Source organism: Eubalaena glacialis, chromosome 9 (genome assembly GCF_028564815.1).
Source record: "Eubalaena glacialis isolate mEubGla1 chromosome 9, mEubGla1.1.hap2.+ XY, whole genome shotgun sequence".
NCBI lineage: Eukaryota > Metazoa > Chordata > Mammalia > Artiodactyla > Balaenidae > Eubalaena > Eubalaena glacialis.
In genome coordinates this window covers 37,060,149-37,077,062 of record NC_083724.1, presented here as the reverse complement: position 1 = coordinate 37,077,062, position 16,914 = coordinate 37,060,149, and the positions used below count along the sequence as shown (strand labels likewise).

The 16,914-nt window shown below is 38.3% G+C and overlaps 1 protein-coding gene across 1 annotated transcript in view; it reads left to right on the top strand.

Moving 5' to 3' along the window:
• Positions 1-5,105, top strand: part of MELK (maternal embryonic leucine zipper kinase) — a 78,919-nt gene extending 73,814 nt beyond the window's left edge. The window contains exons 17-18 of the mRNA XM_061201137.1: positions 2,411-2,514; positions 4,743-5,105. Coding sequence (XP_061057120.1) covers positions 2,411-2,514; positions 4,743-4,920 — 282 coding nt within the window. The 3' untranslated portion in view covers positions 4,921-5,105. The remainder of the gene's footprint in view (positions 1-2,410; positions 2,515-4,742) is intronic.
• Positions 5,106-16,914: the final 11,809 nt, after the last annotated feature.

The window sequence follows — 16,914 nt, the reverse complement described above, 5'->3', positions numbered from 1 at the left end:
CCTCTTTTAGGAAGCAATCTATAAAAATCTGAAATTTAAATAGATAAAATAGGATTATTTCTTTATTTTACAAAGGAATCACTTGAATTGTGATTTGAAAGTGTTCAGTTTGTTATTATCTTGAAAAAGCCAATCTAATTTGGTGCAAAAGTCCTGGATTGGAAGCCAAGAGACAGAGGGGCCTGTCATAGCTGTGCCACTTGTTCGTTTTATAACTTGAAGCTGAGGTTCCTGAACTCTAGTCATTTTGACAGTCACCTTCATGTCGGCATATCAGCATATCATCTGCACTGTTATTTATCTGGTACTTTCTTTATGTGATGCATTTTAAAAGCAGATTTATAGAGGTATAATTGACATGCAATAATCTGCATATATTAAAAATGTACAATTAATATACTTTGGCATTATATATGTACCTGTGAAACCACCACCACAATCAAGATGACTAACTTTGTTTATTTATTTATCTATCTATCTATCTATTTATTTATTTATTTTTGGTTGTGTTGGGTCTTCGTTGCTGCGCGCGGGCTTTCTCTAGTTGCGGCGAGCGGGGGCTACTCTGTTGCAGTGCACGGGCTTCTCATTGCGGTGGCTTCTCTTGTTGCGGAGCACAGGCTCTAGGTGCACGGGCTTCAGTAGTTGTGGCACGTGGGCTCAGTAGTTGTGGCTCCCGGGCTCTAGAGCGCAGGCTCAGTAGTTGTGGCGCGCGACTTTAGTTGCTCCGCGGCATGTGGGATCTTCCCGGACCAGGGCTCGAACCCGTGTCCTCTGCATTGGCAGGCGGATTCTTAACCACTGTCCCACCAGGGAAGCCCCAAGATGACTAACTTTTTAAAAACTTGTATTTATTTAAAAGGAAACCATATGTCATTAGTTCTTCTAATCATATTTTGCTAAATCTGATTGGAACAAATATATAAATATTAAAATAATAGTATTTATCCATGTACCACTTAGAGTTATATTGTATAACTCCAGTTATTATTTTTATCACATTTTGGGAAACCCCATCTTAAGAAACTTATAGCTCTTCTTTGGGTCATAGGTTCTTAATGTGGAAAGTAAGGTAGTTGGGTCTTTTCTAACCTCAGCATTTTGTTATTTATAAAAAGAACTGAAATCTGAAAGACGTAGAAAGTATAATTTTGTTTGACAATGAAGGTACTGCTAGAAAGGTAGGGATTTTTTTCTGTCTCCAAAACCTATTAAAACAGTGCCTGGGGACGTTCCCTGGTGGTCTAGTGGTTAGGATTCCAGGCTTTCGCTGCTGTGGCCCGGATTCAGTCCCTGGTGGGGGAACTGAGATCCCCCGCAAGCCGCATTGTGTGGCCAAATAATAATAATAATAATAATTTTAAAAATTAAAATTAAAAAATAAAACAGTGCCTGGCACCTAGTAAGCCATCAATAAATAGTTGTTGAATGAATGGATGGATAGATACTAATTAAGAATGAAGTTATTTCTGGACTTCCCTGGTGGTGCAATGGTTAAGAATCTGCCTGCCAATGCAGGAGACACGGGTTCAAGCCCTGGTCCGGGAAGATCCCACATGCTGTGGAGCAACTAAGCCCGTGCACCACAGCTACTGAGCCTGCGCTCTAGAGCCTGTGAGCCACAACTAATGAGCCCACGTGCCACAACTACTGAAGCCCACACGCCTAGGGTCCGTGCTCTGCAACAAAGAGAAGCCACCGCAATGAGAAGTCCGCACACCGCAACAAAGAGTAGCCCCCGCTCGCCGCAACTAGAGAAAGCCCGCGCGCAGCAACGAAGACCCAACTCAGCCAAAAATTAATTAATTAATTAATTAATTAATTAATTTAAAAAAAGAAATTATTTCTGAGAATTATGCTGTTAGTGAATGAGAAAAAAATAACTTGACATTACTTTTTTAAAGGGATACTTGTTATATTCATTCCTTCATAGAATTGTCATAGAATCACCTCCTGGGATTCTGTAAAATTCCTTAAATGATCAAGAAAGAATTAAGGAAACACATGCAACTGTATACAAGTGAAATTTTCTAGGCCATTTGTTTTCTCACAGTTTACATTTCAGGAATCTTTATCACCAAGTAGGAAGGGGGAAATAGGTAGAGCTCAAAGAGATAGACATTATTTAATATTTATTTACTTATTAAAAAATTGGTAGGAGAGGAAGATGCAAATATAAAAAGGGTGATATGGATGCAGTTACTAATAAACGTGATTTCTCCAAGCTTTCCCAGTGCCATCTCAATCCAGCTTACCAAGAGTTGGTTGTACATTCTTTCAGTGTTTTTCTTGAAATATTTCCACTTGAAACGGTACTATGTTGAGGAGTTTGGGATCTCTAAATGAGGTAGGATGGTCTTTGTGTTGATGTAAAAATTTACTTCTTAACCCCTTCTTTTTCTTTTCTAAGCCTCACTATAACGTGACTACAACCAGATTAGTGAATCCAGATCAACTCTTGAATGAAATAATGTCTATTCTTCCAAAGAAGCACGTTGACTTTGTACAAAAGGGGTAAGAAGCACACTTGCATCTGTTACTTGACGTCTTTTGAACTTTGAGAAAACATAGGTTGATTCCCCTCTCAACCTATGTTTTTAATATAATTAAAAAATTATAAATTGTTTAACATAATTAAAAAATATATTTCTCTCGCCTCATTTTTCCAAAAAGCTTTTATGGTAGTGTCTGTGTTCATAATTTATTCTCTTTTGTTTTATATGAGCTATAGAAGTTTTTTAAGTGCCCATATTGTCACCACTTTCAAAGTTAGACTTTCCAAAATAGGAAAATCTGAACTTCTTCCAGTTTCTTTTGCATCTTCTCTTTTTCTTTGATGTTCTACTTTACAATAATATTTATAAGTTGTAATCTAAATTTATGAGACACCTCAAACAAATCAAGGATATATATAGACTCCTTCTCTTTATGACGTTCTATGTGACAGAACTGGTTTTCAGTACTTTAGAAAATTATTTCACCTTAGCTGTTTCCCACTGTTGAGTGAACTGCCATGAAAGCCTCCTTGGTCACGATCTCATGGTCTGGACAGCCAGACCTCTTCTGGTTGCTTAAGATGTTCATATTTCTAAACATTTCCACTTAGTTATGTCTCTTTAAAATTTCATTATTAAAGCACTAACAAGAAGAGCCACTGATAGATTAACAAAAACATTTAATTGGAACAGTCAGTATAGAGTAAGATTTTAAGAAACAATCTTTTGCAAAAGTAATTTTACTTTTCATTATCTCTAAATGTTGGCAAGTGCTCTTATGTGAACCCTGGCTTTCTTCTTTAGGTATCATTATATCACATCTAACTCTGACCTGTTCTTCATGCTTGGGGTTTATCCATAGCGTTAGAACCTCTCACCAAATCTGTGTTAGAAAGCTTTTGATTATTTTTCCTTCAGCGTATGATCTATCAGATCGGTAACTGGCTATTCACCAGTAATCTGTTCCTCGAGCTTCCTGATCCACCCGAAGATCTGCCTTTATCCTTCTTTTTTCTTTTTACCTTCTCTGTTTGTTTTTACCTTCTTTGTGACAAAGCAGAATAACAAAAGCTAAATTTTTCAGTGGTGTGGTGTCACTAATCTCGGTTATATTCCATTACTATCTTTTTCCAATGAGGAAAAATCACTTTTTATCTTTGATATGACTAAATTGCTCTATGCTTCATCTTCCCATCAGGAACCTTAACTACAGGGTTTACCTTAACGGTATTTCTGATAGCAACTGCTTATTTTTAATAGATCAAGCCCCAAAGGACATAACTAAGTTAGTAAGAAAAAGAATGATATTTTAATACACCTTGTAATACGTAACAGATACAAGTAATTTCTCCCCATTTATGTGGAACAGTGCCTAATCGTGTGCCCCTAAATATTTAGGGAACCGAAATTTAGAATTGATCCTGTTGTTTATTGTTTGTATTTATATATTGAAGATCAGTAAGACAATTAAATAAAACTAAAATATAATGTAAACAAATTAAAAGTTGATTTACATGAATTCAATTTATGCAACTTTGCAGGAACCATACCTATTTCTTAAGATGTGTGGAAGGCTTCATATAGACAGGGCCTTTCCATTATCAGAGTAGTTAATGTGGCAGTTCTAATTATATATGCCATATGTTTCAACCATGGGAATGTACTGTCTCATTGGACTTTCTTTTATAACTCTGCCCTAAAGTGTTGTAATGATCATAACCTCTTATTACTATTAGAAAAACCTCAGAAACGTGTCCTACCGACAGGTTGCTGGCTTCAGCTTTATTTATATGAAAGACAGACGTTTCTGATGAAGTGCACAAAATAAAATATTCTTAATCTTCCCTCTGCTTTCCTTTGTTGTGAACATTGTGGAAATGGCCTAATGTTCACAGATTACACCATTGAAAGACTTGCATAAAGGATGCCGGAAGGTTTCTTGAGCATGAATGGCATGTATAGCTATGAAAAAAGGGCTTTTCTTTGGAGCAAGGGAGAATTCTGGTAAAGCCTTTTCATCTGTGTTCTTTTTTGAGATCCTGGTTAGCTTTTGGGAAAACACCAGTCATACTCCATCACTAAAGCATATCTAGGTCATCTGGAAACTGTAAGCAGGACTATATTGCTTAATATGAAATAATGGTTCATTTTCCCCACTGGCCTCCTAGAGGCTTATAGAAATCTATTGTATTATACAGAATATTCATGGTTCTCCTGCTAACTGGCTTCTTATCTTGTTTTTCACAGCTATACACTGAAGTGTCAAACACAGTCAGATTTTGGCAAAGTGACAATGCAGTTTGAGCTAGAAGTGTGCCAGCTTCAGAAACCCGACGTGGTGGGTATCAGGAGGCAGCGGCTTAAGGGTGATGCCTGGGTTTACAAGAGATTAGTGGAAGACATCCTGTCTAGCTGCAAGGTTTAATTGATGAATGGTTTCCATCCTGCCTGATGAGTATGGGTGTGATACAGCCTACATGGAACCTGGTGTGATGGGTTTGATTTTTAAAGTCCTCTGGAACTGCGAACTCGTTTCTAAAGAGCTATCTTAAAGACCAATATCTTTTTGTTTTTAAACAAAAGATATTATTTCGTGGATGAATCTAAGGCAAGCCCCTCTGTCATTATCTCTTACTGTCTTTTTTAATCATGTGCTTTGTATGTTAATAACTGTTGACTTTCTTAGATTCACTTCCATACATGAATGTAAGCTCTTAACTATGTCTCCTTTTAATGTGTAATTTCTTTCTGAAATAAAACCGTTTGTGAATATAGCAGGCATCTCCTCTTCTTTGTATTTGATTTTGATCCAAATAAAACCTCAAATGGCTTCTTGACTATTAAGTAGAGACTATTTGGAGTATGTTTTATCTGTTATCAAATATGCCTTGGGTAGAAAAACAGATAAGAATTCATTTGCATAATTTTTTCCTGTCTCTGATTTAAGTAGGATTTATTGAGATCGTTAACTAAGTCACAGCTGTGGTTACCAGAGTTAAACAACACATTTAATATGTTGAATAAAAGAGTATTGACTTCAGTATGTATGTTCGGTCAACAATGAAAACTATCTGGACTATGAACCCCCATGAAATGTTACTTTATAGTAATTTTCCATTAAGACTCAGCATTGGCCTCAAATTTGTATTTTTATTTCACTTTATTGGTCTCTAAAGGCCGGCGCTCAAGTTACATTTGTATGGATTTTACCAATTAAACTAGTTGGAGAAAAAATAGCACTGTTTCTAGTCAGTAGTGAGGGAATGTTTTGTCATTCATTTATTCAGTAAACGTTTACTAAGTTTTTACAAACGTTAGGTTCTAGGGCTGAAGATGACACTGTCTAGTAAACTCAAGGAGTTCAGAGTCTATTCGTAAGGCAGATACATCAACCAGTATTTATAGCAGAGAGGGCATGATCAGCTTTGTCTGGAGGAGTAAGGGATGATTTCTTGAAGGAAACAGTATTTGGTCTTGAAGGATATGTAAGAGTTCAATAGAAAGAGAAGACAGAGTGTGACATTCTTGGCAGCACGAACGGTATGTGCAAAGGCATGGAATTATAAAATGGCTTTGTGTGTTCAGGGTGGAGGCAGAAGGTGGTGCAGGGGAAAATAGCAGGAGATAAGAGTGGAAAATTTAGCTGGAAGTAAGTGATGCAAAACTTGAAGGGACTTGAAGGCTCCACTAAACTGTTTGGGTAAAGGAGAACTGTCAAGGGGTTTAATTTTTTTTATAACAGCTTTACTGAAATATAATTCACATACTATAAAATTACCCCTTTAAAGTGTACAATTCAGTGGTTTTTAGTATATTCACATTTGTGCAAGCATCACCACAATCTAATTTTAGAACATTTTCACCACCTGAAAGAGAAACCCTATACCCATCAGTGGTCACTCCCAATTCCTCCCCCCACACCAGCCCCTAGCAACCACTAATCTACTGTCTGCCTTTATGGATTGACTGCTCTGGACATTTCATATAAATGGAATCATATAATATTTGGCCTTTTGGGTCTGGCTTCTTTCAGCTTAGCATAATATTTTCAAGATTGATCATGTAGCATGTTTTAGTACTTCATTCTGTTTTACTGCTGAATGATATTCCATTGTATGGATATATCACATTGTATTTATCCATTTATCAGTTTATGGATATTTGGGTTGTTTCTACTTCTTGGCTATTATGAATAATGCTGCTATGGATATTTGTGTACAAATTTTTGTGTGGACGTAGGTGTTCAGTTCTCTAGTGTGTATACCTAGGAGTGGAATTTCTGAGTCATCTAACATTTTGAGAAACTGACAGACTGCTTACCATTTTATGATCCCACCAGCAATGTATGAGGGTTCTAATTTTTCCACATTCTCTCTAACCTTTGTTATTGTCTGTCTTTTTTATTTTAGTCCTGTGAAGTGGTATGAAGTGGTATCTCATTGTGGTTTTGATTTGCTTTTCCCTAAGGAGTAATGATGTTGAACATCTTTTCGTGTGCCTGTTGTTCATTTGTACATCTTTTTTGGAGAAATATCTATTTTGAGCCTTTGCCCATTTTTAATTGGGTTTTCTTTTTATTGTTGAGTTGTAAGAATTCTATGGTTGTAGATATAAGTCCCTTATCAAATACATTATTTGTAATTTTTTTTCTCATTGTGTATGTTGTCTTTTTGCTTTCTTGATGGTGTCTTTTGAAGAACAAAAGTTTAAAATTTTCTAAAGTCCAATTTATCTGTTTTTATAAGATATAAGAGAAGATCACTCTTCTATTCCTTCAGCAGATGGCATGGTCTGGAACAGTGACTCTTAAAAACTTTTGACCATGAGTCATAGGAAGAAGCACATTTTACTTTGGGATCCATCACATAAACATATTTATAAAATACTGCTTAACCTTAATATAAGAGATACTATTTTCTATTCTATTTTCTCTTTTAAACATGTAGTCTGACAATTGCAATCCTTAAATTGGAGTTTTTAGTATATTAAAAAATTTTTTTTAATTAAAGATCTTTTTTGGGGATCAATTCAGTCTAGAAATGTTGTTATTAATTCTGCCACCCATAGACTGGATCAAGTAAAAATAGGTTCCCTGACTGCTATTTAGGATAAATCTTGCTTTTCTTTAAGGAAAATGTTAATGGTTGCCATATCATCTAAAAATCTATCACTTAGCTCTAATTCTATAGAACCATTTGGAAAATTAAAGGGATGTGAGTTAATTAAATAAGGCTGGGTTAGTTCCTAAGAGGCGAATATGGTTTAGATTGTTGACACTAAACTAAATCTGCATAGTTGTAAGTCGGCTCCATTCTCCATTGTCCAGCCACACCTGGGCTTCTTTATAGGGCATATGTGAATCTTATGTCCAGAGGAAGGCAGTCTGAAAGAATGATGAGGGAATTTGTAAAGAATTGTTGAAGGAATTGGGAGTTTGGAACCTGGAGGACTCCCAAGTGGAGAGTATGGGTCTTGTTTTGGTGAGAATAGCAGGCAAAGAAAGTCCAGTGAAGAGTTGGAGATAGAGGTCATATCTTATTCATCTTTGTGTCTCCAGCATGTAGTAGTGTCTGGAACATAGTAGGGACTCAGTATATACTTATCGAGTCGAACCATATTGGACTTTTTTTTTTTTTTTAATTTTTTGACCACACCGTGTGACATGCGGGATCTTAGTTCCCTGACCAAGGATTGAACCCATGCCCCCTGCAGTGGAAGTGCAGAGTCTTAACCATTGGACCACCAGGGAAGTCCTTGAACCATATTGAACTTAAGCTCACAATAAAGAGCTTTCATAAAAACTTCAAGCTACATGACAAGAGAAAGGACACTTAGACATAGAGTGGTTTCCCTGTCATTGGAGGTGTTCAGACATGTTGGACAACCATTTGTGGGATAGGTCATAGAAGGGATTTAAGTACTGAGCTGAACCAATAGTCCTGAAGCTCCTGTCTGCTTTAGCATCTGAGGTCCAGTAACATCGTGGAAGACGATCAGTTGTTTGGATGATGGGAGTAGAGTGACCCCAGAAGCTTTTGCAGCAGCATTGTAGGTAGTTTTGAATATTTTTGAAGTTGGGAATGATAGAATGGTGAATGAATCACAGGAGCAATAAAAGATAGTGTTTGTTAGCTGTGATAGGGAGAAATAAAGCAATGATCATAGTAGCTGTCAGGTATTGAGTGCCCACTGTGTGCCAGATACTGTGCTGGATGATTTGTATCAGGGGTCAGCAAACTATGGCTTGTGGGCCACCCTGCAGCCTTTTCTGGTAAAGTTTTATGGGAGCACAGCCAATATAAAATAGCTCATAATGTCTATTTTTGTGCTTCAGTGGCAGGATTGAGTAGTTTTGACAATGTATGACTGGCAAAACAGAAAGTACTTACTATCATAAAGTATTGAAAGAAGAAGTTCGCTGACCCCTGATTTAGATCTATGTTTTCAAATCATCATAACATATATTATACACATTAACTCATTTATCTTTACACTAACTCTGCAAGGGAGGTGGTATCCTTTTTACAGGGGAGAATGCTGAGGCTCAGAAAGACAAAGTAATAACTCTCTCCAGGTTGTAAAACTTTTAAGTGCATTGGATTTGAACCAGGAATGACAGGCTCCAAAGTCCATGTTCTTTCCTATACTAGAAATAGAGGTAATACCTCTCTCCTGAAATTGTACCATATAGGAAAGCATGATTATATATGATACTTATTAGATTGCTTTTTTATAGCAGCAATCTTACACAAACTGGTTAAGACATAGGAAAACTTCACTAATTCAGACTTTATTACAGTGTAATTTACTACAGTTGAGTGTGTTATGTGATTCTTTTTAGTAAAAGTAGCAAGTTCAAAGTGTCTTCCTCTGAGTAAGGAGAATACAGTCTACTAAGGGAATAAGAATTGAAAGACTTTCAGCTTCTGGATTCCACAGTGATTTCATGCATTTTAAAAGCTTATTTTTATGATTATGATTATTATGTAATACAGGCCTACAGAATTATATATTTAAAAGCCTTTCTTGTAGAGTAGGATCCACTTCCTTTCCTTTTCCAATTTCTAGAGGCTGCCTGCATTTCTCAGCTCATGGTCCTCATCCTCCATCTTCAAACAAAGATGATCACATTGGGCCCACCCAGATAATGCAGGATTGTTTTCCTATTATTAGGCCAGATTTTGCCAACTTTAATTTTGTCTGCAAGCTTAATTCTCCTTTTAATATCTCATTTTCATATATCCCAGGAATTAGGTTGCAATGTCTTTGGTCAGGGGACATTCTTCTGCCTATCACAATGGTCAACTGATTTTTGACAAAAAAGCCAGGACAATTTGATGGGGGAAGAACAGCATTTTCAACAAATGGTGCTCAGATAACTGGATATCCACATGTAAAAATGAAGTTGGACCCCCTACCTCACACCATATAAAAAAATAACTTCAGAGACCTAAATGTAAAAGCTAAAATGATAAAAATTCTTGGAAAAACATACAGGATTAAATGTGACCTTGGATTAGGCAATGATTACTTAGATATGACATGAAAAGCACAAGCAACAAGAGGAAAAATAGATACATTGGACTTCACCAAAATTAAAAACTTGTGCTTCAAAGGACACCATCAACAAAGTGAAATGACAACCCACAGAATGGGAGAAAATATTTGCTAAACACCCATCTGATAAATGACTTGTATCCAAAATAGAAAAGAATTCTTAAAAGTCAACCATAAGAAAACAATACAACTTAAAAAATGGGTAAAAGATATAAATAGATGCTTCACCAAAGAAGATGTACAGATGGCAAATAAATGTATGACAAGGTGCTCAACATCATTTGTCACTGGAGAATTTCTAATTAAAACAAGATACCACTATACACCTATTGGAATGGCTAAAATCCAAGAAACTGAAAATATCAAATATTGACAAGGATGTGGAGCAACAGGAACTCATTCATTGCTGGTAGAAATGCAAAATGGTACATACACTTTGGAAGACATTTTGACAGTTTCTTACAAAGCTAAACATAATCTCACTATGTAACCTAGTAATTGTGCTCCTAGGTCTTTACCCAAATGATTTGAAACTTAGGTCCACACAAAAACCTGCACGTGAATGGTTATAACAGCTTTATTCATAACTGCCCCAAATTGGAAGTCACAAAAATGTCCTTTAATATGTGACTGGATAAACAAGCTGTAGTACATCCATACAAAAGAAGAATATTCAGCAATAAAAAGAAATGAGCTGTCAAGCCATGAAAAGACATGGAGGAACATTAAATGCATATTGCTAAGTGAAAGGAATCAGTCTGAAGAGACTACTGTATGGTTACAATTATATGACATTCTGGAAAAGGCAAAACTGTGGAGACATTAAAAAGATCAGTGGCTGGTTGCTAATGGGATGGGAAGGAGTGTTGAATAGGTGCAGCACAGGAAATTTTTAGGGTAGTAAAACTATTGTGTGATACCGTAATGGGTACATAATATTATGCATTTGTCAAAATCTATAGAAATTTAAAGCACAATGAGTAAATATTAGTTGTCTTAATCTATTCAGGCTGCTGTAGCAATGTACTATAGAGTGGGTGGCTTAAACAACATTTATTTCTCACAGTTCTGGACGCTGGGAAGTCCAAGATCAAGGTGTTGGCAGATGCTTGCTTCCTGGTTCAGAGATGGTTGTCTTCTCGTTGTGACCTCACGTGATGGAAGGAGTGAGTGAGTTCTCTGGGGTCTCTTTTTTTTTCTAGGGGGGGTGTCTCTTTTGTAAAAGCACTAATTCCATTCATGAGGGCTTCATCCTTATGACATAATCACCTTCCAAAGGCCCCACCTCCAAATATCACATTGGGGATTAGGTTTCAACATATGAATTGGGGGGTGAGGGGCAGACACAAAACCTTCAGTCTATAGCATTACTATAATATGAATTTTTAAAAAATCATTTAGAAGATGGGATATCACAGGAAGAAATGTATACTGTGACAAGAGAATCTAATTGTATTACAAACGTATGAAACAACCTCACTAAAGGGAGTGGGGGAAAAGGTGCTGACTTAAGTAACTTCGGAAATGAGGAAAGTGTGTAAGACTCAGTGCAAAAGGAACCACACATAAGCACTCTACTCTAGATGATAAAGTTGTTTCCCGTGGGCATACAGTTTAACACTTCTGATACTTGTATACTAGCACTGAAGTAAATGGATTTTGGGTGGTGGAAGCCAGATTTCTCACTGTTGGAGTGGGGATTTACAGATAAACAAGGGAAGGAGGCTAGAATGATCCATGTGGTGTTTACCTTAATATAGATACAGACGGTTTCATATAGAAATATATAAAGCTATGTATAATTACACAAGTTCATATTTGCACATATATTTCTTTGTCCTGTCAACTGAGAAGGTCTCAAAGACACTCTGGCAGCAATAAGCAGACGGATGCTCAGATCTTAGTTCCTAATACCATTCTCTAATAAAAGGCACCAGGGCTTCTTGGAGAATTGGCTAATTCTAGGACTGGGGCTGGAAATAAGCAAGATGAATCTTGATCATCTCTTAGTGCCAGAAAGTAGGGAAGTGCTAACAACGACAATAACACTCACACTGATGGGGGTGTGTCATTAAGTGGAACAGTTGGGGTTGTTGGCAGATTTTAAAACACTTAAGATGTTTGAAATGGCAGTTATTGTAAAAGCTCTGTTATGTCCTAGCTGGGAGACTTTGAGCAATTGCTTGGCCTCTGAAAGCTTCAGGTTCTCAGCTGTAAAACAGAAAAAATAATGTCCTCTTCAGAGGGTGGTTGCAAGAATTGTTAGAATATATGTGCAACTCAGCACAGGGTCTGCCCCAAGGGTCCGCAGACAAACTTCACAGTGTCTTCCTCACTGGACTCTGTGTAGAGTGGCTTTGCCAAAACACAGATCTGATATGTTTGCCTGGCCCTAGTCCTTCCACTACCAAACTTAACGCCCTCAAATGATTAGCCAGTTGACCCCATGCCATTTGTTGAATATTTAGTCTTTTTTTTTTTTAAACATCTTTATTGGAGTATAATTGCTTTACAATGGTGTGTTAGTTTCTGCTTTATAACAAAGTGAATCAGCTATACATATACGTATATCCCCATATCTCCTCCCTCTTGCGTCTCCCTCCCACCCTCCCTATCCCACCCCTCTTGGTGGACACAAAGCACCGAGCTGATCTCCCTGTGCTATGTGGCTGCTTCCCACTAGCTATCTGTTTTACATTTGGTAGTGTATATATGTCAATGCCACTCTCTCACTTTGCCCCAGCTTACCCTTCCCCCTCCCCGTGTCCTCAAGTCCATTCTCTACATCTGCGTCTTTATTATTTAGTCATTCTTGACTCACTTTTAACTTCATTTAGTTCAGCTATTCAGTCAACATTTATTGAATTTGAACTTGATACTTGGCACTAGATGGGATATGGGAAAGAATAAATGTATTATCCTGCCATCAGGGTGCTAAGGGTCTCAATGAAAAACACAATGGGCAGCACCAAGATGCATAGAAGTTCACACATGGGCTTTTTTGGTCTCTCTTTTCCACCCGATCCTCATTCTAAGCCAGTGTTCCAAGAGGCACCTGTTTCTCATAACATATGAGAAGGGTCTGGCTATGACCTCTTATTCCTACTTTGAGACATTGTGAAGACTTCTCTAAGACCAGCTGTGGCATTTGTATCACTGTCTATGAGCCTGTGCACTTTAGCAGGAAGAGCACTGGATGCTGGGACTCAGGCACTTAAGGAACTCAGCAGACCTGATTCTGCTGTATGACCTTGGGCAACTCACTGTCTCCAGGATTGATTCTATAAACATGAAACATACATGCAAATATGTACAAACCCCATTCAGGGTTCCTCTTAGCTGATACTGCAAATGACATCAAGGTTTGATGTGTAATTTAGAGTGATGGATTAAAGTTTAGCCAAGATGAGTAGCTCCGACGGAGTGGCTACAAACACCTCAACACGTGACATAAATATAAGGATACTCTGGCCTGGACAACACACTGCCTCTATATTTAGATGTCCATTCTGCTGATCTGCTTGGTGTTCTGAATTCCCAGTCTGGTTTATACACTCTAAAAAGCCTCAGGCATAAGCTTGATGGAGAGAAATAACTTGCATAGAAAAATATTTTGAATTACTAAGCTCAGAGTTATAGAGCAGAAAGGTGTAATTCCATAGGAGACTTTGAGAGAAGTTTGGTGGTTAATGGGAAATTTCTTATATGTGTCCTAAGAAACGTAAACCATACAGAAGGCGAGGGTATATACTCAGAGGTGAGAGTGGTGTACTTTGATATTTTAGAGTCAGAGGTGCAAAAAAAAAGTCTTTGGGGGAGGGGGTGTCTCTCAGGATTTAATATTTTATTTTTATGTTTTAATGTATTTGGAATGTTAAATTTGATTCTGTTTGGGGCTAGACATTAGAATTAGGAAATATTGCTTTGTAGAATTTCAGGGGCCCTTGAGATAAACCTACTGCCTTCTCCCCACCCCTGCGCCTGTCCCTGCCATGTCCTTAGCTGAGAGGAGGATCTTTTTTTAGAGAGAGAGATGGAAAGAAATCATAGGGGACAAGTCCAGGGTGACAAGATCCACCATCCATCATGACTCCTGACCACGAACAGTTGGAGCCTTTCTCTTTACTCTGTGGGTTTTTTTTTTTTAATTAACACTTTTTCATTTTTCCTACTTTAGAATTTCACATTATAGTCCTTTGTTCATTCTCCTCTTTTCTCTCGATAATGAAAATGGATATAATATGAACTTAAACTCACTTGCCCTGGGTCATTGCCAGTGCTTAATAAAAGTATATTAGTATTTGTAGTAATGATAATAACCCACAGATAATGATGTCGCTAAAGACCAAAGGGTCCCCTTGTATGAGAAGCCCCCCCTTCTAGTCACCTAGCTTTGCTGAATTTAATGGAGACCTTGACTGCTTCAGATAGTCATTGTCCCTTTTAAATTATCAAGGTTTCATGGAGACAAGCAGTCTTCACTTAAGGGTTTTCCAGACTGTCTGATGTGCTGGGCTCTGGGTAACCTTGTTCCTATGTCATCATATGTCATGCTGTCTCTCGGAAATTGTTCCCTGATGTTTGCAAAAATGAACTACTTAAAGGAAAACTAAAAAAAATTCCTTTTAACTTACACACACACGCACATACACACACACACACACACACACACTTAGTTCACTATTGGAAATGGTTACATTCAGATAAGTGGGTCAGGGTCATGAGGGGATTTGAAGCTGTGTGATGTGAGGAATGGTGGAAGGCATGGAGGTAGCCAGGCTTCATGGCGACAAGACTGAGGAGGAGGTGTGACAGGCATCTTCAAATCTGAAGATATGTGGAAGAGAGATTTGAACTTTTATGGGTAGACCCATTCGGTATAAAGAAGACAGAACGCATGGGTATAATAAGAAGCTGGATTTGGTTTGCTATGACAGAGGCCTTTCTCCTTAGCTGTCTGGAAAGGAAAGATGCTTGGCCAGGAAGTGGCCAGTTCCCTATCCCTGCAGTGCTCTAGTAGAAGCAGGACAGTCCCTCAACTGGGACTATTGAGGAAGGGTTGTAAGGATTTAGTGGTGTTTGAACTAAATCACTTGAGGTTCCCTTTCAACCCTGAGAAGCAATAATTCTAGTGGTTCTTGACATGAGAATCTATGATCTGATTTGTACATTGCAGCGTGGGAGCCCCAGGGCTTTCTTGATAGAAAGTTCAAGTCTAGAATCTGGCTTTAGGAAGGAGAAAATGGCCCTTTTCAATGGCCTAGCATGTCCCCTGGCCCCAGGGTGATATGACTAGATCTCAGCCCAGGGAAACTGCAGCTGGATCTAGCCACTGTCAACTACTCTTTGAAGAATAGGTGATGGAATTGAAAAGAGATGGGAGAGGAAACAAGCCATTAAAGTCAAGAGAGGAGGCCTTTGAAGGAGGGATAAACAGCAGTGCTGGATGCTGCAGAAAGGACAAGAAGGCTAAGCAATGAGAAGAGGGCATGGGATCTGTCAAGGAGGAACCAGGGGCGGCTTCAGGAGTGCGGTGGGGCAGAAGCTAGACCTCAGGAGCACAAGAGAATTGCTGAGAAGTAGAGACAAGAAGTTCAGACCACATGCTCATGGATTTGGCTGCAAGAATGATTGGATGGAGCCTAGACAGGTAAGACCTATGAAGATGAAGATTGAAGGCAGAAGGGAAGGAGAATGAGGATGAGGATAAGTATCAGATCTTGGAGGCAGAAAAGATGTTGGGTAGGAGAAAAAGAGAGAACTTCAGTATGGCATTTCTGGTTTGCAAAGTGCTTTACAAATAGCAGTCCTTTATGCAATTTGATCTTTTAAGTACTAATATTCTACAGTCTGTGGATATCATCTCCATTTTTTTCATATCCACAAATAGACTCCAAGCAGATGGGATGAGGTTTAAAGAGAAATCCTTTGGTCAGAAGGGGATATTAGAGTGTGGCTATGGAGGAAACTGTCCAGCGGTAGAGTCTCCAGGGGTACCACTGACTTGCTCATTGCTGAATTCAATTACTGCATTATCTCTTCCTGTCCCCTGACTCGGTTGACCACTTCCTCCATCTGGAACTCCCTCTGCTTTTGATTTTATTCTCTTCTGGTTTTCCTAACACTCCTTCTCAGTCTCCTTTTCAGCCTCTTCCTCTGTCTGCCCCTTAGATGTTAATGCCAAGCCATTAACATCTCTTCCTGCTCTTCGCACTTCTCTAGATGTTCTCATTTGTCCTGTGGCTCATGATGGTTCCCAAATCTGAATCTCTGGCCCAGACCTCTCTCCTCAGCTCCAAGCCCCCATGTCCACCTTTCCATTGTACGGTTCCATTTAGATGTCCCATAGGCACTTAAAAGGCAATGTTTCTAGACCCAAGCTTTTTATCCCCCCAAACTCTATTTTCTCCTATAATCCTCGTCTTTAGGGCGACTATACACCCCAGGTTACCTGGGATAGTCTCAGTTTAAGCCTGTTGTCCCAGCATAATTATTAATAATCCCTGCTTTTACTCTGAAAAATGTCCTGGTTTGAATGATATAAGGTCACTTTATTCATTTTTGACAGTGGCATGACCATTCAAATGCCTATGCCAGGAACTTCATATTTATCCTGAGCCCCCTCTTGCATAATTCCCACATTCTATATTGTTCATCTCACGCCAGTAGACTGAGACCCTGGAGGACAGGGACAGTGTCTTTTTCACTTTGATATTCCCAGTGTCAAGCACAGAGTCTGGCCTATAGAACACACTCAATAAATGTCAAGTAAAGGCTATGAAGATGGAATTAAGGGATAGAATTAGAATCACAGAATATTAGAGCTGGAAGGGCAGGGCTTTAGGCCTGTCTTCTCATTTTA